This window comes from Oncorhynchus keta, chromosome 17, assembly GCF_023373465.1.
Source record: "Oncorhynchus keta strain PuntledgeMale-10-30-2019 chromosome 17, Oket_V2, whole genome shotgun sequence".
In the NCBI taxonomy this organism is placed as follows: domain Eukaryota; kingdom Metazoa; phylum Chordata; class Actinopteri; order Salmoniformes; family Salmonidae; genus Oncorhynchus; species Oncorhynchus keta.
The window spans coordinates 20048306-20074211 of NC_068437.1; the positions used below are offsets into that span (position 1 = coordinate 20048306).

Genomic DNA, 25906 nt, shown 5'->3' on the forward strand with positions numbered 1-25906 from the left:
CCGCAAATCTCGGGCACATCCTTAAGGAGAACCCTGTTGTTTCATACAGCAGTAGCTGAGGAAGTATGTAACAAGTACGCACATTCAAAGAGGGAGCGTGACAGACAAGTCATTGCAGGAATAGTCACCAGCAGAATCCTGAAAAAGTACAGGTTGCAGAGATTGGGCAGAGGAGGTTTTTGGATTTTCAAGGAGGTGGACAAAACTGGCAAATGAAAATGTCTATAGGTACCAGAGGAAGAAGCCCGAGGGTATTGCTGCCACGATGAGATCAAAGGTGATATTATTATTTTTACTTGACGATGTCAGCAGGATCACAACTGGGGGGAAAGCTAATGGTGATAAGAAACTACAGAAAAGATTACTGGTGGATTCAATGAAGAACCTCAATTTGAAGTTCCTGGATGAGCATACCAACCTCCGTCTATCATATTCACCGCTCTGCACACTTCGCCCCTACCCCGTCCAACATTGGCAGATCGTGACACATGCATGTCCAAACAACATGAAAATCTAGGCTTTATTGCCAAAAAGCTTCACCAGATGCACATCATCGACTCATCCGATGTGGAGAGCCTGACACATGACATCACGTGACCCCACAAGCAATGTATGTATGGGGAATGTGAGCAATGCAGCGATTAATATCTATCCCCACAAAAGGCATTACAGAGCATCTCCTACCTTCAGTAGGCCACTGTGGACAAAGAGCACAAAAATGATCCAGACAGAAGGGACCACCTGCCATATAGCAACACCTGGAGCCCATCATGAGGGAAATCCAAGAGAGATGCCCGGATGTGACAACCGTCTATTTAAAAAATATATATATTTTTATCAATGATCCCTGCACACAGTACAAGCCGTGTGGTAATTTGTACCTCTTTTGTACTGACACTTTTCAAGAAGGGGTTTACAAGAGGAACCTGGAACTACTTCGAACCCAATCGTGGCAAAGGTGCCCCAGGTGGTGTGGGTGGCACATTGAAGAGGATATCCCCACAGAGTTGATATCCCCACGGCATTATCCCTGTACCAAGCTCTGAGTGAGGGACAATCAAAGGTGAAATTGTTTTACATCCAGGAGCAAACTGTGGAGGATGCAGTGAAAGAAATGCCAGCTGACCTTCCAGCCGTACCGTCCACAATGAGGCTCCACCAGGTGGTCACTCTTTCACCTGGGAAAATTCTCTACCGCGACGTCCGCTGCCTGTGTTCTGCAACAGGGAATCTGGAGTGTGATTGCCAAAAAACAAAGTGCTTCAGCTTTAATCTCACAGATGACCACACAGAAGACCCCATACACAGCACACCAGAAGAAGTGCAGTGGCACAGTCCAGAGGTTGTGGGGAAATGGTGTGCCACCACACCATCTACCCAGGGATCATCCAAAAGGTGAATAAGACCCACTGCCAGGTGAAATGTATGCAGAGAGTGGGGGTAAACTGTCCCGCAATGGCCATAAAAAAAACTTTGGTATCCCTTTGAGGATGTGCTGGCCCTCATTCCTCCCCCAGAGAACATTACCTCACACCACATGGCCATCGCAAGTGAGGTATGGGATACTCCGGCCAGCCACTAAATTGATCTGAAGAGAACATCAGCTTTCTAAAATATTGATCAGTGCATGACTATTTTTGATATGCTCATTTAATGTCACCCTACTGTAATATGACTATTTTTTATATTTGTCCATTTTAATATTTGATCAGATCCAGTTTGTGGTCTTGTTGACATGTTTATTTTTTATCATTCATACTCATCCTGTTGATCCTCATTTTAAAACATATATTAATTATTATTAAACAACGTTCCTGTGGTCCTGGGTATTTATTTGTCACATTTGTCATGATTTATGTCATGTTACTTTGTGCAACCCTGTAACTCTCATTTCAACCCGGTTACCATATCAGTTTTATTAAAATAATCTTAAATAATTTTCTAAACTCACAAGGGTTTAACCTATTGTCCTTCTAATAGTTTGAATGATTATATGCATAACATATTTGAAAATACTGAAATTAGTTTTAAAAAGTGACTATTGAATGGTTGGGCAAGCTAGATTTCATAAGTCAAGTCTTATCTGAAATTGAATGTGACTTTCTTTACATAATTGTAAAGGATTTATTAGACATTCATTTAAAATATACTTTTTTCAGGTTCCTGAGTATTTGTATCAGGTTTGCGCCAAGCATAGCACACAAAACATCATAAAAAGTGTACTTTTGATGCCTGAGCTGGAGGAATCAAATAATTTGACAGTTTATTACCAGTTTCTTTTTCATAACAGAAAATGATAAAATAAAGGGTTCATTTTTCAAAAGTGACTAATTTGTCCTCCAATTATGGAATGACCCAGCTAACATTTGGACCGGCTCTCTTCTATCTCCTCCTCTGACGAAGAGGTGGAACAAGGATCGGACCAAAATGCAGCGTGATGATGATTCATGATATATTTTAATGAAGGAAAAACTATACACGCAGAAACTACAAAAATAATTAAATGAAATAATGAAAACCGAAACAGCCCTATCTGGTGCAAACACAAAGACAGGAACAATCACCCACGACACACTCAAAGAATATGGCTCTCTAAATATGGTTCCCAATCAGAGACAACGAAATCACCTGCCTCTGATTAAGAACCGCCTCAAGGCAACCATAGACTTTCCTAGACAACCCGACTCAACCACAATCCCAATACCTACTAAAACCCCAATACAAAAACACACCACAAAATAAACCCATGTCACACCCTGGCCTGACCAAATAAAGAAAGAAAACACAAAATACTAAGACCAAGACGTGACAACATTAGGTTATCACTAGCAAAGCAAATGGTTCTGCAATACGAATAATAAGATCATACACATATCGTTAACTAGCTAACAGTACACTTTAACTTAAAGTGAAAACGACTTTGTCAAAATTAGAATTGTGTAACATCTGAAAATGTGGCTAGCTGGACTCTTACCCGTGTTCTGATATCGGAGCAGATAGCCAGAGCGAATTTACCAGCTACGTCTATCAACAGTTGTCGCAGTGACATTCTATTGAAATGGTTACTTGCATAGTGGAGGAGTATTTTGTTAATAAGACATGTAGCTAGCTAGGTACACAATAAACCATAATCCAAACAAATGACATCACTACCCTGCATGAATATGCAGGTAGCTAACCAACCAGGTTCAATGTTAGCAAGCTTACATTAGACGAACTAGCCAAGCAAATGGCTCTGAGATAGGAATAATAAGATCATATACACGTATCGTTAGCTAGTGAGACAGCCAGCTAACATTAGCTCGTATACATCATGTCACGGATGCCATGGTTTCACTTAGTTTGGAGATGTAATCTGGAGACAGGTGTTTTCTCTATCTCTTTAGCAATCATGCTCTAATTCAATTCCACTGATTTCAAAACTGGTCCTCCAGAATGTGGAGAGCAACATGTATACAGTTCTACTACAATGCATTTTTAAAAAGCCACGATAGACAGGATTACCTACACATTCTGACCAGCTCAAATTGACAGAAGCGTGCTATATGGCAGACCAATCCGAACTCATCTCTCGGTGTGTCCAGCCCACTCATTATCTCAGCCAATTATGCCTTAATGGAAGGTTGCTTTCTTTTTATGTGGCTAAACCAGCTAGACTTGTAATTTAACACATATATTTGTATTTACAGATGGCATACAAGTCTGTTATTAAGGCACATGAAAGTTCAAATGTTCCAGAAGGTATTTCTCCCCAAAAATGCATTTAGATTAAAATGGCTCTGCTGTGAAGTAGTGACCCGCAACATACACCTATTTTCCTGAAACAAGTCACTATTAGGAAGGTGTTCTTGTTGTTTTGTACACTCAGCGTAGATATGCAGGTATGTAAATGTGTCCACAGTGCACACGTTTCATAACATATTTTTTAGTGAAATGTGAAGACCTCAGCAAAGTGGGTTGCGCAGTAAGGGAATCATGAGGTAGGAATATGGAACACACTTCCTGTCACTGATTCCGCCACAACCACAGTACATGTCCATATTTTGGTTTAATGGTTTCACATCCTAATGATGAGCTAGATCTTTCTCAACCTCTGCATTTACATAGAAAAACCTGCCTTCTACAGCAAAAGTAGTAACATCTGTGGCTGTGTACATCTGTGTGTCTGTGTGCTTAAAAGCCAAAGTCGTTCCTTTTCGTTTCAGTGTGCTGTGGGTACTCTAACACTGACCATGCTGTTGCTCCTGTTGCTCCTGACATCCACTGTGAGTGCTACTTTTTGTCCACACTGCCTGTGTACTATTTTACATTTACATTTACATTTTAGTCATTTAGCAGACGCTCTTATCCAGAGCGACTTACAAATTGGTGCATTCACCTTATGACATCCAGTGGAACAGCCACTTTACAATAGTGCATCTAAATCTTTTAAGGGGGGGGGGGGTGAGAAGGATTACTTATCCTATCCTAGGCATTCCTTAAAGAGGTGGGGTTTCAGGTGTCTCCGGAAGGTGGTGATTGACTCCGCTGTCCTGGCGTCATGAGGGAGTTTGTTCCACCATTGGGGGGCCAGAGCAGCGAACAGTTTTGACTGGGCTGAGCGGGAACTGTACTTCCTCAGTGGTAGGGAGGCGAGCAGGCCAGAGGTGGATGAACGCAGTGCACTTGTTTGGGTGTAGGGCCTGATCAGAGCCTGGAGGTACTGAGGTGCCGTTCCCCTCACAGCTCCGTAGGCAAGCACCATGGTCTTGTAGCGGATGCGAGCTTCAACTGGAAGCCAGTGGAGAGAGCGGAGGAGCTATACATGACCTATATCATACATCTAATGTCTTTTTTAAACCTCCACAGGTTTATGTTCATTGTAATTACAGCACACCTGAATTTTTTTCAAGGATTGATAGCATATTTCTGTTCAAGTAGATGTTTTTATTTTGGTGTGTGTGAACAATTTAACATGCTTTTCTCTGCATGCTGTGCATACACAGAGTAATGGTGATGCCCAGCGTATTCCTGGCTTGAAGAAGGATGACTCATGTTCATGTCAGGTCAACAGTAGTGTCTGGGCATTCCCTGCCAGGAAGTTTGAGGGGGCGCTGCAGCTGGTGCAGGACTGTGGCGACAACCTGCAAAGCCTCCAGGCACAGGTAAGGCGTGTTACACTGGGCTATGATTATGTTCTGAAATGTTTTCCTGTTCCACAGTCAACATGACCCTGGATATGGGATATTTAAAAAATGATCTCTTAGGGTAATAAGATTTTGTTTTAAGTTGATTGATAGCTGATATTCTCAACTGATTGTTTAGGTGAAGCTGTCCAACGAGAGGCTACCTGAGATCCAGGCCACCATTAAGAATGTGACAGCTCGCCTGGAGCCGTACCAATACCTGAACGACCAGGGTCTGTACACCGCCCTGCACCTGCGTCAGCTAGCTAAGGAACTGAGGGAGCTGGAGGAAGACATCAGTTCCATACACCAAGACAAGCCAAGTGATCAGACTCAGAAACTGACCCAAGAGGTACATACATTATCTTTTTGGACAATCTTACATGCTATCACAACAACAACCCTCTCAACCTATAGATATATAGATGAATTACAACATGCTATACAATCTGGCCAAGGTGGTTATACATGCATCTCAAATAGGGAAGGAATGAGAGCTTGCCAAGGTCTTTTTCTGGGTAGTCTAATGTGTAATATGCTAATTTTGTCACTTCACTGTGTCTCCCAGATAGGTAAGGTACGTAAGGAGGTAGATAAAATGCATTTGTCAAACACCTTTAACATGAAGACGGTGAAGGAAAAACTCCGCTCGCTGAAGAATGGCGTGGAGTCCTGCAGGACAATCCCAGAGGAGTTCATAAGTGAGTGTTGTGTTTATGTATGTTTCTCTGAGCTAAAATATGTTATGGATTTTTTGTTGTTGATTAATTGCCATCATTTGGACTTTTATTGATGTAGAAAATCAATCCTGCCCTGACTGTATGACCATCTGATTGACTCCATTGTCTCTTTTCCCAGGCAAGCAAGGTGTTTGCTCTCAACGCATCATGTCCAACATCAGCACCCCTGTGATCACAAAGATCAGCCCGTATGGCAAAAGCTATACATCTGGGGCCTGGGGTCGCCAGGCCAAGCAGGTCATGGAAGACCAGGAGGGCAGTGGGGTGTTCTACTGGATTCAGCCCCTCGTGAACAGCCACAGACTGGGGAACATCGTTCGACGCTACCGCTCCTACGACGACTTCATGGCCTCCAAGAACCACGAGGATGTGTCCGTGGCACCGTCCTACAGCCATGCTAATGCCATCCAGGGCTCCGGCACGGTGGTGTATGGTGAGGCAGTGTTTTATAACTGCTACTACTCCCCTGAGCTGTGCCGCTATGACCTACAAACCAAGGTCACAACTCGTCTGAAGATCCCAGACATCGGTACCAACAACGAGTTTCCCTACTGCTACTACAACTGTAAAGACTGGACAGACACCGACTTTGCTGCTGATGAGACTGGCCTGTGGGTGATCTACAGCACACGGGGTAACCATGGGAACCTGATGCTGAGCCGGCTAGACAGCGAGGCGTTCAACGTGACACACACTTGGACCACGCGCCTCTTCAAGAAGTCAGTGACTAACGCCTTCATGGTGTGCGGAATACTGTATGCCACCCGTTACATTGACCGGTTCCATGAGGAGGTGTTCTATGCGTTTGACACAGCGACAGGTAAAGACGACAACACCCTGGCTCTTCCCCTGGAGAAGATTGAGAACGGTGTGGCCAGTCTGAGCTACAACCCCATTGACAGGCAGCTCTACATGTACAATGATGGTTACCTTCTGTCTTACCAAGCTATCTTTTAAAGTCAACCTTGTACATGAGGTAGAAACAGTGTATACTGTGTGACAAATCCCACATTTTGCTGTTTTTCTGCTTGTCTTTCTAAACTTGACTTCTTCCTAAAAAATAAAACCACAGCAATGAGCCTCAATTATTTTGATTTTAATAAGAGTGGGTTTTAACTGTGTTGAGGCGCTATAAAACACAATTAACAGACTGAACTGAGCTCTAAATTACTTTATTCAGTCAATCTTTTTTCTCAATGGGGGCATTTCACTTTCCTTTCCCCAAAGCTACTAAGGTAGACATGTAACACACACACACAGATGATATGATCTCTCAGTGTAGTCTTGTTGTATCCATAATAGTGCTCTTGTGCCCTGAAAATAAATACGTAGAAATATGAGTTATGAGCCCTTTTTTTCCAAAATAGAAAGTATTGTTTCTCTTGTCCTGCAAATTGTACCGGAATCTTTTTCAGCTTGATTTCATTTTCAGCCTCTCTCCTACATCTCTGCATCTAGCGACAGGTCCAAAGGACTGGGAGGTGAGCTGATGGGTTCACTGGGAGATTCCGGGTCATTCTGATTGGGATCATCTGAAAAGCAGAACATCCTTAAAGCAAATGAATACTGTTTAATGTTTACATTCAAACATAGATATAAATATAAAAACAAAGCTTCATGGAGATATCAGTAACTTGGTATGGCCAGTGCAGGGTGCTAGAAGGACTAGCAATGCAATCAGAACATGTTGGCAAAGCTAGCCACACTGACCTGAGTCGTAAATCACCTGTCTCTCTAGGAGCTGTCGTGTCTTCCTTAGTTTGTACTCCAAGAACTGCTGCTCTGTACACACAAACAACGCACAACAAGGCTTCATAATCTAAATTCTGTACAGCATTGTGGATATGTCTGATCAAAACGGAGTAGGGCCAATGTCTGAGTATATTATATGAGTATATAAACCCATGTGAAACGGACCTACTCTGTGCCGTCGCTCTCTCTCCTTGTCCAGCTCATTGTTCAGGTTGTCCACATCTCTCCTCTGTAACTCCAGCTGAATGTGTTAAAAATACATGATGTATATTTTATTGTGTACCTATTTTTAATTTGTTAATTTTCTGACTTTTTAACTCTGGCTGGTTGGGAAAGGAACCGTAAGAAAATATTTCACAGTAAAGTCTACACCTGTTGTATTCGGCGCATGTGACAAATACAATTTGATTTGATGTACAGTTATCTATCCAGGCTATATATTCCATAGGATATCCTCAAAGGAGGAGTGGCTGATTAGTCTCACCTGTTCTCTAAGGGTCTTGACCTCTCTGACTAGCCTTGTCACACACACGGCCTGCTGCTGATAGGCTGCCAGGGCCTTTGTCCTCCTGACAGAGTTACAGGAGACAACAGTTACCTTCTGACAGGGCACAACAATCATAGTGTGTGATCTCACTTTCTATGTATTATGTTCCACCATGTAATAACACTGAGACATTGCTGTGCAACCTATGTGCTACTTTATATAGTCTCTGCTCTAATAAACAATGTTAGGGGTGGTCTCTATGGCCACAGCTGGGGAGTGTCACGTTGTGTGCTTAATTAACTCACGCCATCTCCACCTCCAGCTTGAGCTCCGGCAGCATCAAGGAAAACCCAGGGTTACGGCTCTCTGACTCTAGAGGAAGAGAGGATGGTAAAGGCTGGATTTATTGATATGACCAGTATTGAGCTCCCTATGTGGTAAATGTCAGGTGGCTCACCTGTGGTGAAGGGAGGTAGATAACTCATTAGGGTGGTGTTGGTCCACTCATCCCTCACTTCTCTGATGAAAGAAAGACAGAGGCAAGATGTAAACAACATGTTGAACATGCAGACTGCTGCCGGTGACGACGTGTTTCAGTACCTGAACTTGTCGTTGAGCAGGGCGTCGTCAGTGAGGCCACAGCGTGAAAAGAAGTCCACCGCGTCTGTGTCAGCGTGAGCGAGGAATGCATCGTAGGTCCCACACACTGATTGGGTCTTCAGCAGCTGACCACCACAGAGGAATAACGAAAACAAAGCTAAGCTTTTATAATAGTATATCATCATCAAACACAGATGCTGGTAGATTTGGAACTGACAGGTACTGCAGAACCATACAGTAGTAGTTCACTGTAAAGATCTGCAAATCCTCTCATGGCCAGCAGGGGGCCCTCTAACCGCACAGAGACAGAGAGAGGATCAGAGATGCTGTATGACTGCGCAGCAGACAGAGAAGAGCGCTGCCTTGATTTGACTGACACACCCAAACTCCTGACATAATAACAGACTGGTTCATAGTTAAAGAAAATGTACATTCTGTATAGTTAACGCTCTGTGGTTACAGCATTTTGACCTTTCATCATGTACAACTTTTAGTTAGTAATATTAGTTTTAACTGGATTTGCCAGTTACTATTTTTCAAACCAGTATAGCCCAACATTACAGAGGGAATTTCTTCTGATTTCAGGTTCTCACTAAAGCACGGTTCACATAGCTACTGGGAACCTCTACTGTATATTCCCACTGAGCTGACAAACACATGCCCCAGCCCCACCCTACCTCTATAATGTAGCGACCCACTCCACAGTTCCGATACCGCTTCCTGGTAGCCATCAGAGATAACTGTAGCACCTTCTCTCCTGTTGACCTGGTAGGGTGAAAGAGAGGTCAGACCTTTGCGTCTCCCAGTAGTGTTGTTGTTTGCTTTCGCTCAATGTCATGTCCATATTTCCGCCAATAGCCATTACTATAGCGGTAATGCACATGATGGCCACACTACTATCATCCCCATTACCAGTGATGCTCTTATACTCCTGCATTGCATGCATTAGTGATGATCCCACCAGTTATGACGATTAGCTAGCAAGCATCTATGCCTGAGTTGATCCCTCTCCTTATGACCATTACCATCTCTGTTAATACAGCTTGTTATGTCCATAAGTAACCACTAGGGGTAATACTTCCAAATGTGATTAATATTACAGTTCCTATTTTAAGGACCACGTTCAATGGACTGGTGTGCCTCTAAAGCAGAAGATCTGAAACACTGTTGAGCTGCAGACTCTAAGCACAGTTTCTCACTCTGCCACCACCATCCACTTCACTGGACAAACTGTGAAAGCGTGGAGGCTCGGGTTGGCAGAGGGGAGAGGTGGAAGCCATTGGCAGGGAGAGGAGAGGGGAGGGTGGGGGCAGCAGTGGAAAGGGAAGCAGTACGCTGCTGCTGCTCTCTCATTGGGAGGTAATTACACACTACCTCTCTCACAGCTCAGCGCAGTGTTCAGTCCAGCCATCTTCTGGAAATAGAGGCAGGCAAGCCGAGAGGGTGTGGGAGGGATGCAGGCCACAAAGGGTGGGACCCAGACTTGACTTCCAGAAGGGGACTTATAATGACAAGGCCTCTTTCAGCTTGAAGATATACATTTTTTTAAACTCTTTAAAAAACCTGGAAGGGATCCACCCAGTCCAAGAGGAGAGGATGGATGGAAATGGTAATGCCTGCTCGACACTGTACCCAGTCTATTCCCTATACTGACTGGGTCATTGTGTTTAAGGGCACTTCCCGGACGGCCTTGGGGCTAAAACATTCCATTTTAATATGTCCTACCAGATACATAAAAATGTGGGTTCAAATAGAATGTTGAAAACATGGTTCCACACCCTGATGTAAATGCATTTTCTTCTGTGCAAAAACAGAGACAGGTGCTCAGGAATTCCTATGCTGTTGACAGAGGACTGAAAAAGGATAAATAACAGGAAACCGATTTTGGGAGAGAAATGTAGATGAAGACAGACAAGGAAATGATGTTCCTGTGGCAAAACCTGGGCTAGAGCTCAGCAAAAAGTATAGTAACTCTTTCAGGGTGTAACCTGTTCACCGAAAGCCCCATCACCTCACCTAGGATCATTTTCCTGTGTTACATTTTGACTGTAATCTTTGTTCATTTTACCACAGTACCACATATCCCTGTGTACCTGATGTCTTACGCCTGCCCTCATACTGCTACTCACAATGTCTTTAACTCGTACGCTGCAGCCCCTACGATGAGTGACTCAGCTCCCACAGCTGTGGGCAGGAGTGGCTGGTCGTCTCCTGGAGTGTCTCTCTGTGCCCTCCGCTCCCGTGCCCTGGCCAGGAACTCCTCCAGCCCCGTACAGAAGGTCTCCCACACAGACCTGTAAGGGATGGATCCCTGCACAGTTAGACACACAGTGATAGACTGACTGGGCCAAACAGTCCTCCTACTATAAGACGACTAGAGGTATGGCTACGTAATAAGACGCTCTTAGAAGCCAGGCCTAAAGAACGGACACAATGAAGACAACTGTCACTATGAATTACAGACTGCTACACAAGCTAATGAGGCACACCGAGGCACACAAGCTAGTAAACAAACACTACAAGGTTTTTCACTACAAATCACAAGAAGATATTTAGCCATGCCTCTGCTGTCTGATAATCAATCTGCAAAACGGTGTCGGCACACAAGTTACATATCATAATGTTTCCATGCTCTAAAAGCTCTGAGCTCTCTACCACATCGCCTTGTACTTCGGGGTGCTTCAGTGCTCTGTAATAGAGTAACCTCATACTGTTCGGTATAGGTTTGTTTCTTTCCCTGTGATAAAGCTGTACTGCAGGCAGGAACTGAGTAGTGGGTGTTTCCCTTCCAGGAAATGTCATCTTCAGAGCATCAGTGCTAATGTTAGTTGGGCCTGCTCTGCTCTGCTCTGCTGCAGGGAAGCTAAGCTCTAGTTGGACAAGTGAGAGCACTTGGCTGACAGCAGTGTTAGCCTTGGGAGTGGATATATCCTCATAGTCCCGTAATCTCATTATCTTTAATAGAGTCGCTCTTGTTAGCCGGGTCTCGCCTTGGGTTTACTTTGCCCTCATTTGTCATTCATGTCCATTAGCATCACATCAAAATGCAGAGACACAACCTTACAGCTATCAACACACTTACGCTCACACATGCACTCTCACACGCACACCCGCATACGTGTGCACATGAACACACACACCTGGAGGATATTGACACAACAAGCGGACAACTCACAGTCCTGAGACCACGCCACAACATATGTAATACACTCAAACACAGTCGGACACTACTCACTGGGCACAGAAGTCAGTCCAACATTTAGTTTTGATTTACGTTGGATTGATTTGAAATCAAATCAAAATCAAATCAAACGAGCCGACTGTAGACTTTACCGTGAAATGCTGACTTACAAGACCTTAAGCATTATTTGGACAGTATGTACTGCAGGAAGTAGTATATTGCTAGCATAATGGTGAGGGGGAGCAATTAACAAAGGAAGACAGACAGACCACTATAACCCTTAAAAGTGTTGTTCTTTCCTTTAGAGAAATTGCAAAGAAAGCCAAGGTGTCAGTGAGTACAGTTTCCTACACCATCAAAAGGCACTTGGAGACTCTGACGGGAAGAGGTCTGGCAGACCCAAAGCCACAACAGAATCGGGCGTTTCTGAGAGTCAACAGCTTGCGTGACAGGTGGCTCACAGGACAACCGCTTCAAACACAGCTTGACACTGGTCAACGTAAGCAAGTCTGTTCCAACTGTGAAGAGAAGACTTCGAGCTGTAGGTTTGAGTGGTCGAGTGGCAGTAAGAAAGCCATTGCTAAGATGATAAAATAAGAAAGAGGCTTGCCTGGGCCATGAAGCACTGCCAGCGGACAACTGAAGACCTCAAGGAGGTCTTCTGGACCGATAAATGAAAATGTGAACTCTTCGGTTCATCGTGCAGGGTTCATCGTGCAGGGTTCATCGTGCAGGGTTTTTGTACGCCATCAAGTTGGCGGAAGGATGGTTCCTCAGTGTGTGACAGCAACTGTCAAACATGGAGGAGGCAGCGTGATGGTCTGGTGCACTTTGCTGGATCCAGAGTTGGCGACTTGAACAGAGTGAGTGACACCCTGAACCAAAACGGCTATCACAGCCTTTTGCAGAGGTTCATCGTACAGCAAGATAATGACCCAAAACATACCTTCAGGCTATGTCAGAACTACTTTAGAAGAAAAGAACAAGACAGTAGGCTTCAAATCGTGTGAATGGCCTTAAACCCCATGGAGCTGGTTTGAGATGAACTGGGCGGAAAGGGTGAACGCAAAGCAACCTACAAGTGCAACACATTTGTGAGAACTTCTGCAACAACTTGATTTCCATCGTAGAAAGAATGCCACAAGTGTGTTTGGCTGCAAAAGGTTATGTTAACCAACAGTGCCGTTCAAGAAGAAGAAAATATTTACCAAGTAGGCTAAAATAAAAATAAATTGTAAGAATAACGAGGCTATATACAGGGGGCATCGGTACCGAGTCAGTGTGCGGGGGTACAAGCTAGTTGAGGTAATCTGTACATGTAGGTGGGTGCGAAGCGACCATGAATAGATAACAAACAAACAGCAAGTAGCAGTGTGCAGGGGGGGTCAATGTAAATTGTCCGGTGGCGATATTTATGAATTGTTCAGCAGTCTAATGGCTTGGGGGTAGAAGCTGTTAAGGAGCCTTTTGGTACTAGACTTGGCCCTCCGGTATGCTTGCCGTGAGGTAGCAGAGAAAACAGTCTCTAACTTGGCTGACTGGAGTCTCTGACTATTTTCTGGGCTTTCCTCTGACACCGCCTAGTATATAGGTCCTGGATGGCAGGAAGCTTGTCAACTAACGTGAATTCAAAGTAAAATCAACAACAACAAAAACCCAATCTCATTGTATTTAGGGTCAAAGTTGGATCTGCCCTGTTATTCCAGAGCAGTTATTCTGGTAGCCCCTCTTCTGTTCGTGTCTTTCAGCCCATCCTATTTAAGCACCAAACAATCCTATCAGCTTTATGGTTCCCCTGAGGATCTACCTTTATATTCATCTTCAACCCAGTATTCAGGCCAATAAATATCATTTCCATGGCACTCACTACAGCAATGCATTTGGAAATGACTTCAATGTGCATAAATCCCTTATTTCATTCATTCATTCGTTTGTTTGTTCTATCATTTGTTTGTCTTAAATGCTTGAATTGTTTAGGGATTAGTGAGACTGATGTTGGCATTCTAAGTCAGTGCTATATAGATCCATCATGTATTAGTGTGAGCTCATGGATCAACACACCTGCCAATACCAAGAAGAGCTTTTTGAAATCATGAGTGTTACAGTACTATGAGCCAATGTAACAGTGGGTCAGAGGCAGTAAAATGTGATGCATGAGTTACTGTAGCACTGTACCTGGGCTCTGTGCCCTCCTCGCCATCTTCATGCTCATCAGAGCTGTCATCTGAACTGTCTTCTGATTCGCTGAACACTTGGAGGTATCGTCCCTCTGATTCTCTATCCCCATTTACCACTGCAGGTACAGGGGACCTCACCGGTTCCCGTCGAGGAATGGGCAGTGGTCTGCTTCTGTACTCTTCTAAAACATCTGGAGAGAGAAAGGAACGGGGGGAAAGCGAGAGAGGAGCAGTGGGGAAAGAGAGAGAGGAGCAGTGGGGAAAGAGAGAGAGGAGCAGTGGGGAAAGAGAGAGAGGTGCAGAGGGGGAGAAAGAGAGAGAAGAGCAGAGGGGGAGAAAGAGAGAGAAGAGCAGGGGGAAAGAGAGCGAGGCGAAGGGGGAAAGAGAGAGGTGCAGAGGGGGAGAAAGAGAGAGAAGAGCAGGGGGAAAGAGAGCGAGGAGCAGGAGGAAAGAGAGAGAGGTGCAGAGGGGGAGAAAGAGAGAGAAGAGCAGAGGGGGAGAAAGAGAGAGAAGAGCAGGGGGAAAGTGAGAGAGGAGCAGGGGGAAAGAAAGAGAGGTGAGGGGGTGAGAGAAGGGCAGAGGGGGAGAAAGAGAGAGAAGAGCAGGGGGAAAGCGAGAGAGGAGCAGTGGGGAAAGAGAGAGAGGAGCAGAGGGGGAGAAAGAGAGAGAAGAGCAGGGGGAAAGAGAGTGAGGAGCAGGGGGAAAGAGAGAGAGGAGCAGAGGGGGGAGAAAGAGAGAGAAGAGCAGGGGGAAAGCGAGAGAGGAGCAGTGGGGAAAGAGAGAGAGGAGCAGAGGGGGAGAAAGAGGGAGAAGAGCAGGGGGAAAGCGAGAGAGGAGTAGGGGGAAAGAAAGAGAGGTGAGGGGGTGAGAGGAGGAAAGAGAGAGAAGGGCAGGGGGAAAGAGAGATAGGAGGGGGAAAGGTGAGAGAGGAGCAGGGGGAAAGAGAGAGAAAGGAGCAGGGGAAAAGAGAGATAGGATTAGGGAGGATAGAGTAGCAGGGGGAAAGAGAGTGAGGAGCAGGGGGAAAGAGAGAGAGGAGCAGGGGGAAGAGAGAGAGGAGCAGGGGAAGAGAGGGTAGCAGGGGGAGGGAGAGTGGAGCAGGGGGAAAGAGAGAGGAGCGGGGGAGAGAGGAGCAGGGGGAAAGAGAGAGGAGTGGGGGAGATAGGAGCAGGGGGAAAGAGAGAGGGGCATGGAGAAAGAGAGAGAGAGAGGAGCAGAGGAAAGAGAGAGGAGCAGGAAGGAGAGAGGGGAGCAGGGGGGAAGAGAGAGGAGCAGGAGGGGAAGAGAGAGGAGCAGAGAGGAGAGAGAGAGGAGCAGGGGGGAGAAAGAGAAAGAAGAGCAGGGGGAAAGAGAGCGAGGAGCAGCGGGGAGAGAGAAAGGAGCATGGGGAAAGAGAGCGTGGAGCAGTAGTGAGAGAGAAAGGAGCAGTGGAGAGAAAGAGAGAGAAGAACAGGGGGAAAGAGAGCGAGGAGCAGGGGAGAGAGAGTAGTGGGAAGAGAGAAGAGCCGGGGGAAGAGAGAGAGGAGCAGGAGAAGAGAGGGTAGCAGGGGGGGAAGAGAGAAGAGCAGAGAGGAGAGAGATAGGAGCAGGGGGGAGAAAGAGAGAGAAGAGCAGGGGGGAAGAGAGCGAGGAGCAGTGGGGAGAGAGAAAGGAGCAGGGGGAAAGAGAGAGTGGAACTGAGGGAAATAGAGAGAGGAGCGGGGGGTGAGAGGAGGAAAGAGAGAGAAGGGCAGGGAGAAAGAAAGAGAGAGAGGAGCAGGGGGAAAGAGAGAGATAGGAGCAGTGGGGAGAGAGAGGGGAGCAGGGGAAAAGAGAGCAAGGAGCAGGGAGAAAGAGAGAGAGGCGCAGGGGCAAAGAGAGAGAGGAGCAGGGGAAAAGAGAGCAAGGAGCAGGGGGAAAGAGAGAGAGGAGCAGGGGGAAAGAGAGCGAGGAGCAGGGGGAGAGAGAGTGGGGAGAGAGGAGCAGGGGTAAAGAGAGAGAGATGCAGGGGGAGAAAGAGAGAGAGGAGCGGGGGGAGAGGAGCAGGAGGAACGAGAGAGAGAGGGGCATGGAGATAGAAAGAGAGAGAGGAGCAGGGGGGAGAAAGAGAGAGAGGAGCAGGGGGAGAGAAAGAGTAGCAGTGGGGAGAGAGAGGGGAGCAGTGGTAAAGAGAGAGAGGAGCAGCGGGAGAGAGAGGAACAGGAGGGGAAGAGAGTGGAGAAGAGGGAAAGAGAGAGGAGTGGGGGAGAGAGGAGCAGGAGGAAAGAGAGAGAGGAGCGGGGGAGAGAGGAGCAGGAGGAAAGAGAGAGAGGGACAGGGGGGAAAGAGAGGAACAGGGGGGAAGAGAGAGGAGCAGGGGGAAAGAGATAGAAGAGCAGGGGGAAAGAGAGAGAGGAGCAGGGGGAAGAGAGAGAGGAACAGCGGTAAAGAGAGAGATGCAGGGGGAGAAAGAGAGAGAGGAGGAGGGGAGAGAGAGAGGAGCAGGGGGAGAAAGAGAGAGAAGAGCAGGGGAAAGAGAGAGGAGCAGTGGGGAGAGAGAGGAGCAGGGGGAGAGAAACAGGGGGAAGAGAGAGGAGCAGTGGGGAGAAACAGAGAGATGAGTGGGGGGAAAGAGAGAGAGGAGCAGGGGGAGAGAGGTGCAGGGGGAAAGAGAGAGAGGAGCAGGGGGAAAGAGAGAGAGGAGCAGGGAGAAAGAGAGAGAGGCGCAGGGGGAAAGAGAGCCAGGAGCAGGGGAAAAAAGAGAGGAGCAAGGGGGAGAGAGAGTGGAGCAGGGGGAAAGAGAGAGAGGAGCGGGGAGAGAGGAGCAGGGGGAAAGAGAGAGAGAGGAGCAGGGGGGAGAAAGAGAGAGAGGAGCAGGGAGAGAGAGAGAGAGAGGAGCAGGGGGAAAGAGAGAGGAGCAGTGGGGAGAGAGGAGCAGGGGTAAAGAGAGAGAGATGCAGGGGGAGAAAGAGAGAGAGGAGCAGGGGGAGAAAGAGAGAGAGGAGCAGGGAGAAAGAGAGAGAGGCGCAGGGGGAAAGAGAGCCAGGAGCAGGGGGAAAAAGAGAGGAGCAAGGGGGAGAGAGAGTGGAGCAGGGGGAAAGAGAGAGAGGAGCGGGGAGAGAGGAGCAGGGGGAAAGAGAGAGAGAGGAGCAGGGGGGAGAAAGAGAGAGAGGGGCAGGGAGAGAGAGAGAGAGAGGAGCAGGGGGAAAGAGAGAGGAGCAGTGGGGAGAGAGGAGCAGGGGTAAAGAGAGAGAGATGCAGGGGGAGAAAGACAGAGAGGAGCAGGGGGAAAGAGAGAGGTGCAGGGGGAAAGAGAGAGAGATGCAGGTGGAGAGAGAGGAGCAGGGGAAAGAGAGAGAGTAGCAGGGGGAAAGAGAGATGGGCAGTGGGGAGAGAGAGAGGAGCAGGGGTAAAGAGAGAGAGGAGCAGGGGAGAGAGAGGAACAGGAGGGGAAGAGAGATGAGCAGTGGGGAGAAAGAGAGATGAGCATGGGGTAGAGGTAGAGGAGCAGGCGGAAAGAGAGAGAAGAGCAGCGGTAAAGAGAGAGAGATGCAGGGGGAGAAAGAGAGAGAGGAGCAGGGCGAGAAAGAGAGAGAGAGGAGCAGGGGAAAAAGAGAGAGAGGAGCAGGGCGAGAAAGAGAAAGAGGAGCAGGGCGAGAAAGAGAGAGAGAGGAGCAGGGGGAGAAAGAGAGAGAGAGGAGCAGGGGGAAAGAGAGTGAGATGCAGGGGGAGAAAGAGAGAGAGGAGCAGGGGGAGAAAGAGAGAGAGAGGAGCAGGGCGAGAAAGAGAAAGAGGAGCAGGGCGAGAGAGAGGAGCAGGGGGAGAAAGAGAGAGAGAGGAGCAGGGGGAAAGAGAGTGAGATGCAGGGGGAGAAAGAGAGAGAGGAGCAGGGGGAGAAAGACAGAGAGGAGCAGGGGGAAAGAGAGAGAGGAGAAGGGGGAAAGAGAGAGAGGAGCAGGGGGAAAGAGAGAGAGGAGCAGCGGTAAAGAGAGAGATGCAGGTGGAGAAAGAGAGAGGAGCAGGGGAAAGAGAGAGGAGCAGGGGAAAGAGAGAGGAGCAGGGGAAAGAGAGAGGAGCAGTGGGGAGAGAGAGGAGCAGGGGGAGAGAAACAGGGGGAAGAGAGAGGAGCAGTGGGGAGAAAGAGAGAGATGAGCATGGGGTAGTGAGAGAGGAGCAGGGGGAAAGAGATAGAAGAGCGGGGGAAAGAGAGAGAGGAGCAGCGGTAAAGAGATAGAGGAGCAGGGGGAAGAGAGAGAGGAGCGGGGGAAGAGAGAGGAGCAGGGGAAAGAGAGAGAGGAGCGGGGGGGGAGAGGAGCAGGGGGAAAGAGAGAGATGAGCATGGGGTAAAGAGAGAGGAGCAGGGGGAAAGAGAGAGAGGAGCAGGGGGGGGGGAGCAGGGGGAAAGAGAGATATGAACATGGGGTAAAGAGAGAGGAGCAGGGGGAAAGAGAGAGAGGAGCAGGGGGAAAGAAAGAGATGAGCATGGGGTAAAGAGAGAGGAGCAGGGGGAAAGAGAGAGAGGAGCGGGTGGAAAGAGAGAGAGGAGCAGGGGTGGAGAGAGAGAGTTGCTGAGACAAAGATGGAGCAGGACATTACAGAACATGTTTGATGTCTGATGTCTATCTCCAAAAAGGCCCACTCTGACTGTGTGAATAATAACCATACTTTAGAAAGTGAAGTATACCTGAGGGTTGCCTGAGCAGGATAATAGTGTGCGTTCCATGGCTGTGTACCGTGTCATGGACATCTCGAGGGCCAACATCAGGGAGAGACACATCAAACAGAGCAACCACTGAACTCAGGATATCCTTATTTTCTACCTGTGGAAAACACACACACTCATAAACACACACACACAACCCTTCCATATCCTACTCTTCCAAGACACTGGGATTTAGCAGGATTTGAAAGTGTAATCAATTAATAATTAGAGTTATGGGACAATTAAAGGCCTGCGGCAGGAGGAATACTATTGATGATAATATGACCTATATGCATAAAATACGCATCTGTACAGACAGGCTCGTGGGAGGCAGAGAGCCAGGAAATGGGAGGCCGAGAGCCAGGAAATGGGAGGCAGAGAAGTCGAAGGGGTGGAAAGAATATCATAATGAAAGTATGAACGAGAGGAAATGAGATGGGTGACGAGAAAGAGATAATGGGAGAAGGTGTGTGTTTTGTGTGTGTGTACAGTTGTAAGATCTTAATTTGAACACTCTTGTTGCTTAGAATTAAATGCAGACGAGATTCATGATTCACATAAATTTACTGATGACCTGAACTAACACTTGGTTATATTAACAGTATTGCACTTTTCATATATCCTCATTTTGTCCAGCTAATAGCCTAACCACCAGTCAGTCAAGCAACATTATGGACTAAGCATTCAAATCCTGTTGCTTCAGGATTATTTTGCTGCGACAATACTGGTCAAATTAAGATCCAACACCTGTATGTGTGCACTTGCTATTTTTCTCTCCCTTTCTCTCTCTCTCTCTCTACCCTCTCTCTCTCTCTCCTATTCTACTGTAGCTATTGCAATAATTTGTTTAGTCATCTACAGTGGTTTCGCAACAAATGAACTTCACAACCGAAGCTAGGTTCAGTGTGTGTCTATGAATAGGATGAGGGTAAACCGCAATCAGCAACACATGCACACAACCCACACAAATGCGCATGAGAATACAGACTTGGCTGCAATACTATACAGTATCTTCTAATGATCAAACATAAGGGCATTTGTTCTATATGTTGCATCTTGTCTTCACAGCAACACTCCCTAACCCCTTTGGCAGAGCCAGGCATTACTGTCGTTTATTTTTAGTGGTTCCAGAAGAGTGGATGCATTTGGACTGCACCCTATAATTAATCTGATTGCCTGTGAGAGGAATTCATCATAGAGTCGGTGGGTATGAGGACACTTGTGCTGTTTCCAGCGGAAAAGGGGTGCTACGGTAGGGAGGGGATGGACAGATGCACACAAGTTATTAAATGTGAGCGAGGTAGTATGTCTAGATAAGAAGACAAACGGATGCAGGGGGGGAGTGGCAGGAGTTGCGAGTACCTGTGGAACGAGCTCATTGGCATCACTGATTCCCAGCAGCTCGTAGAAGTGAACTTTGATGGGCTGTGCAGTAAAGTCACCTCTGCTGCCATCTATTTTGGGCTTGAATTTCACTGTGTGGAGACGGACCACACAACCATCCATATTCACAGGCGCTTTATTTACCCTGCAGTAATGACAACAACAACACAAATACTTGTCATGTTATCATTCAAGTCGAAGCTAACAGCTAATTAGCTAACTAGTGTCTGATACGAGCTATGCCACTTACTTGCCTGCTGCTGGTAACCTACAAAAACTCCAACGTTTTGTTATGGTAACTATGGAAACACTGTGGCGGACTGTGCATTCTGGGAATTGAAGTCTAAGAAATGTTACAGCGCAGAAGAAGCGAACTGGAACCTCACTGAGAATTGACCAGTGGTTTCAGGACGCGTGTGTGAGTGGGCCATGCAATCTCACGTTTGCATTTCTACTTAATTCAAATAGTGCATTTAATGGAGTTAAAACCAACCCAACTGCCAGAGGCTTCAGGGATTGTCTCTGCCTTTCGATTGGCGGTGGTCGTTATGAAAAGGGAGTGGCATCGTAGCCGGTGAGCTATGACGTCAATGGAGCTGTTCAAAGTGTGGTGGTGCTGGAAGGAATCTCACGCAGTTCATCAGCACAGGCTCCGCGGCCATAAAGTGGACTGGATTTGAGAGCATCAAAAGGCTATTATCACGGTTCAGAGGGGGAGAATACCGAAGAGAAATAGTGCTCCACCTGTTTGAATAAAACAGCGAGATCTGAAAGAAGTGAGTAGCTATTCTGAGTCGCATGATTTGCGAGGGAAAAAGGGTTGGGTTCATGAAGAAATGTGGCTTTTAGAACATCTTGAGCACGTTGCGATAGTATACATTTTTCTTTGCCCTTGTGAATTTTCAACCATACACAAACGGTCCTGATTGGTTACTTCGGGTTACCTCTTGCCTATAATAGCTTTATTGGTGCGTCTTTGTCATCCGCTCCTTTCACCTCAATGGCTATTGCATACACAATGGGATGATTTGACTGGTATTTGCATAAGTCCCAAGGATCGAATGTTCAAGGCACATCGAGTGTGTGTTTGTGTGTAAAAGACGAGGGAGAGCGAGAAAGGGAGACGTTGTTCGTTTCACAGTCTAGTAAATCAAACCCATGGAATTAAAAAAAACATTATGCCCCCACATTTCATGTAGCCTACTCCTCGTAATTAATTGTCTCTCTACATATTATAGTATTCTTCAACGGGCGGCTAGGTGAAGTTACTTGGACATGGTGGCTAGGAGAAGTCACTTGGACATAGTTTGAAAAATATACCCTTTTATGAGAAGTCGTAATAACAGTTTGCATGAAATCAGTAGGCCTAGATATCAACACTGTCTAGAGAGAATTGTAGCCTACAGTCTTTCCAAAAGGGTTCTTTGCGGAGATCGGGTTCTACAAAGAAGCGTTTTTATCTGAAGAGCCCTTTTTGGAAGCCGTGGATTCTTTGAAAGGCAAAGGGTTCTATCGAGAACCATTTTCATCCCAATATCCGTTTTTAGAAGAAAGGGTTATTTTATGATTATTTTGAAGGAAATAAGGATTCTTTGGAAAGTAAGAAAGATTCCACATATATTGAACACTTTGAATATGAATTATTTTTATTTGTATTTTACCTCAGTGTTTAAACATCAGGAGTTTGAGTAATCTTAAAAAGATAGATGTGAGCATGTTTTAAACTGTACCAATAAAGGAATATTTGTAGGCTAAATTTATCTGGTATTCTCTTATTCATTTTATATATACTGTACTGACATAGTTGATATCTTTGCCATGGTTTCTATTGTAGGATAATAGAAGGGAGTATGTGTGGTACACAGTAAATTGGCCAGTTTGACTGACCTCATGTTGATTATTCAGTGTAACATTTCTAATGTTGATTCAGGAGTTAAGTTAACTTAACACTCAGTGGCATGAAATAACCTACAACCAGAGTTGAGTGTAGAGTAAAAGACTCAAAACCACACCCATCATTATGATATTTCCCAGCATGGTCTATTGCAGGTTGATTTTCAGAATTGTTTGTTTCAATATTTGTGTTTTTGCATGTAGATTGATTAGTTCATTAATCTTATGCTATACACAGATAAATAATATACATTTTTCTAAATTAAACCAAACTGTTAGTTGTTGGACTTATTGCACCCATTACTGAGATTGATGTTCCAGTTTAGATCATTTACGTACTCTCATTAATTAATCTTCCCTACCCTGACATGTGTTCTGTATGCATGTTGTGGGTGATTAAAAGTACCAATTGTTGGATATCCTCACTCTGGCTGGATTCCAATAGGAATTACACATCACTTTGCAAGCCAGCATAATGTGACGTGAAGACCTGATGTGGTCTGTAAACCAGGAGTTTCAGAGCACTGTTTTAATGTATAACTAAGCTCTCAACAAAAGGCCTAATGATATATGTAATGTATTGTAATAAATCATTTTTTTAAAGGCTATTACGACTGGTGGAACCGTTCATAGAGGGTTCTAGGAATAACTTTTAGATGATAAATGGGTTCATGGTGGAGCCATTTATAGAGGATTTTATAAGAAGAACCCGTCATAGAGGGTTCTAGGTAGAACAATTTACCCTCTGGAAAGGGTCCTCCCTAGAACCAAAAATTATTCCCCTAGGAGACAAGCTGAAGAACCCTATATGGTTATACTAAGCACCTTTTTTTTCTAAGAGTGTATTGAAATAGGCTAGTGTTATTGACTGAACATGACTATTGATTTAGCCCCCATGTTGCTGTAGATTCAGTGGAAACTAAATCTTTGATTTCGGATGGTGATGATATTCCAATGATAGGTGTGGCACAGCCGGTGTGCACAGGCTGCTCTCTCAGTCGGTGTCCATCTCTGATCCGCTTTTTGGCTGACGTGGTGAGAAAGAGTCAGGTGCTATAAAACTCCTCCCTTCTCGTGGATAGACGCTGAAAGCTGAGGTGACAATGGAGGGAGCATGAGGATGCTGGTAGCTGATAGGCCTAAGTGTGTCCCATTAATTAAAACACAACCTGTAACTCGTGGCCAAGTGTGATAGGCTATCTTCAAAATGTGGGTAAATAAAATATAGGCATTCAATCTTCAAAGTAGCCTATAATTGGATAGAATTGAGTGGGTCTACTTTCACTTCATCACAGACCTGCCCGGTGTATGTCTGGCTTGCCTATCAAACACCCATCTAACCACTGTTCAATAATGAACCAGGTGGTCGGGCCAGATGGGGGTTGATGGGCCTTGCACAGGTGATACAGGATACTTCAGGATTCGGTTTCTTTTATGTGTAACCTACATTACAGTCTCATGAGTAAGTGACAGCCAAATGTAAATAAGAGGCCAGTGACAGTGGTGACAGAAAAACATTCATGTTCAGTGTCACTGTCATTATAGTCTTCAATACATAAGCCTGTGTTTTTGTTCATGCAGTTCCAGCTGGAGTAGGGCCCATAAAGGAAAAATCCACCCAAACAATACATTTTGATATTTTTTTTCATTAGTGTTAGCAATCAAGTTTTCAAGATATAGGACTTATAAGCAAATTGTCACCTCCTACGTCATCATGTATCATGTATCAACAGTGGACAAATGGGCTCCTTTAAGTGTTATCAAGTGAGGCTGAATACACAACTCGGTACATGGAAATGCTCTGTTGTGTATCCTGCAAGCAGGCAATTTTCTCAGCGAGAGGATGCAATCACTAATCAAATGCATTGTTGAATGCTTTTTAGCAAAATAGCTGTGAACATCTACAGTCTTGGTGCCAAAAAGTAGTTCCTGAGCTTCAAGAGGAGATGGGGCCCTCTGCCATTCTAGGCCTACACTGCTTTCACTCTTTTTTATTTTACCTTTATTTAACCAGGCAAGTCAGTTAAGAACACATTCTTATTTTCAATGACGGCCTGGGAACAGTGGGTTCGACAGATTGTGTACCTTGTCAGCTCGGGGGGTTTGAACTCACAATCTTCCGGTTACTAGTCCAACGCTCTAACCACTAGGCTACGCTGCCGCCCCTGAGCAAGTTGACAAGGCTCTCTCTCCATTTAGGCCCATACACTTAGAAAAAAGGCGCTATCTAGGACCAAAAAGGGTTCTTTGGCTGTCTCGAAAGGAGAACACTTTGAAGAACCCTATTTGGTTCCAGGTTGAACCCTTTTTAGTTCCATGTAGAACCCTTTCCACAGAGGGTTTCACGTGGAACCCAAGAGAGTTCTACCTCAAAACAAAAAGGGTTTTACCTGGAGCCAAAAAGTGTTCTCCTATGGGGACAGCTGAAGAACCCTTTTGGAACCCTTTTGGAACCCTTTTTTCTTAAGACTGTGCCTTCTTCCTTCTTTCTGACCATCTGCCTTTTTTTCAACATACATCATATTTCCATCCAAGTCTACTTGTCGTTCACTCTCTCCTCTCTCACACAACCCTGTCCCTCTCTGTCTGTCTCTGCCATCTCCCTTTCCTCTCCATCTGTTTGTTTCCAGCCTGATGTTTCCGCGGATGTATTATTATACAAAGCGGAATGGTCCAAAACTCAGCGAAGCTGGCTCAATTTAGTCTAACCCACGTCACAGTATTGACACAGCAAACTGAATCACATAAATACATCCCGTACGATTGCCGGAAAAGACTTCTCTCAATGCCTCCACTTTTCAGCATAAGACACGTTGGCTCGGGACAACAAACAATCATGCAAAAAATATATTTCAGTAAGATTTATTTTAACACTGATATAATGATTCTTCATACATCCGAATAGTTACACAAACTATGAACTCCACTTTAAACACTCAAGCCTAAGGACAGATGATTTACTGCAGGTTTATTAGCTGCACATGACCCCTCTGATTCTATGGCATTTAGAAAAGATTACCGACATCTCAGACGTCATTCAGAGTGAGCACTCAAAGAACACACAAGGAAGGAACAATATAACAAGGTTCAATTGATGATCCCAAACGGTACAGCAGATTTGATTTGTGTGCTCTAAAATCGGATTTAATTCAGATGAAAGTCACTGTACAGTGTTTACAGATTTCTCTGAAATATGACCTATAATGAATTACAATATGAGTGAAATAGTTGCTAATTAAGTATGTTAAAGTGCAGCTTATCTGTGTTGGAATATATATATATATATATGCCATTTAGCAGACGCTTTTATCCAAAGCGACTTACAGTCATGTGTGCATACATTCTACGTATGGGTGGTCCCGGGAATCGAACCCACTACCCTGGCGTTACAAGCGCCATGCTCTACCAACTGAGCTACAGAAGGACCACGAATGATGTGGGTGTATACCTGTCATTACAAATATTAATGCGAGTACACCGCTGATTGGCCAGCTCATCCTACTCAGGATGACATCATCCTCTGTGATGAAATAGCAAGCATTTTTTTCATGTCTGTTTGAGATACAAGTTTAAGGTGGGGTTTTTGAAGTGTTTTTTTCTCCAATGTATGCTTATGCCACAAATACAAGTATAGGATGAGTAAACAACATTATTTGGGAATGAGCTAATAGAATATGAACTTTTAAAAGTGAGATTTTCATTGGACGGTTTAGGAAAAAAAACATTTGCTGGTGGATTTTCATATGCTAAAAATATCACTCAAAGTATAGGACAGAGCAGCCTACAATTAGTCTAGTAGAGTGCCATGGTGGGATTTACTCAGCAGGGATATGCTAAGTTTTATTTAATGACCTCTCACTGATCATGT

At 45.4% G+C, this 25906-nt stretch overlaps 3 protein-coding genes across 4 annotated transcripts in view; 2 read left to right on the forward strand and 1 right to left on the reverse strand.

Moving 5' to 3' along the window:
- The first annotated feature begins 4077 nt into the window (after positions 1-4077).
- On the forward strand, positions 4078-7245 carry si:ch211-194m7.8 (olfactomedin-4). Its single transcript, XM_035790848.2, has 5 exons — positions 4078-4265; positions 4986-5144; positions 5305-5517; positions 5734-5866; positions 6024-7245. The coding sequence occupies exons 1-5, from the start codon at positions 4233-4235 to the stop codon at positions 6860-6862; spliced, it is 1377 nt and encodes a 458-aa protein (XP_035646741.1). The 5' UTR covers positions 4078-4232; the 3' UTR covers positions 6863-7245.
- si:dkeyp-50b9.1 (uncharacterized) lies at positions 7099-20468 on the reverse strand. Of its 2 annotated transcripts, XM_035790849.2 has the most exons (14): positions 20396-20468; positions 20125-20290; positions 18745-18880; positions 14101-14293; positions 10874-11038; positions 9422-9509; positions 8745-8869; positions 8602-8663; positions 8450-8516; positions 8142-8226; positions 7823-7898; positions 7616-7687; positions 7306-7437; positions 7099-7219 (listed from the first exon to the last, which is right to left on the reverse strand). In XM_035790849.2, the coding sequence occupies exons 2-13, from the start codon at positions 20266-20268 to the stop codon at positions 7346-7348; spliced, it is 1305 nt and encodes a 434-aa protein (XP_035646742.1). In that variant the 5' UTR covers positions 20269-20290; positions 20396-20468; the 3' UTR covers positions 7099-7219; positions 7306-7345. The 2 variants fall into 2 exon arrangements, with proteins under 2 accessions (XP_035646742.1, XP_035646743.1); XM_035790850.2 differs by lacking the exon at positions 7099-7219 and having other exon boundaries at positions 7308-7437; positions 7827-7898.
- A 286-nt stretch (positions 20469-20754) lies between these two features.
- Positions 20755-25906, forward strand: part of smpd3 (sphingomyelin phosphodiesterase 3) — a 34662-nt gene continuing 29510 nt past the window's right edge. Inside the window, exon 1 of the mRNA XM_035790845.2 lies at positions 20755-20921. The gene's annotated coding sequence lies outside the window, so the exon portion shown is untranslated. The remainder of the gene's footprint in view (positions 20922-25906) is intronic.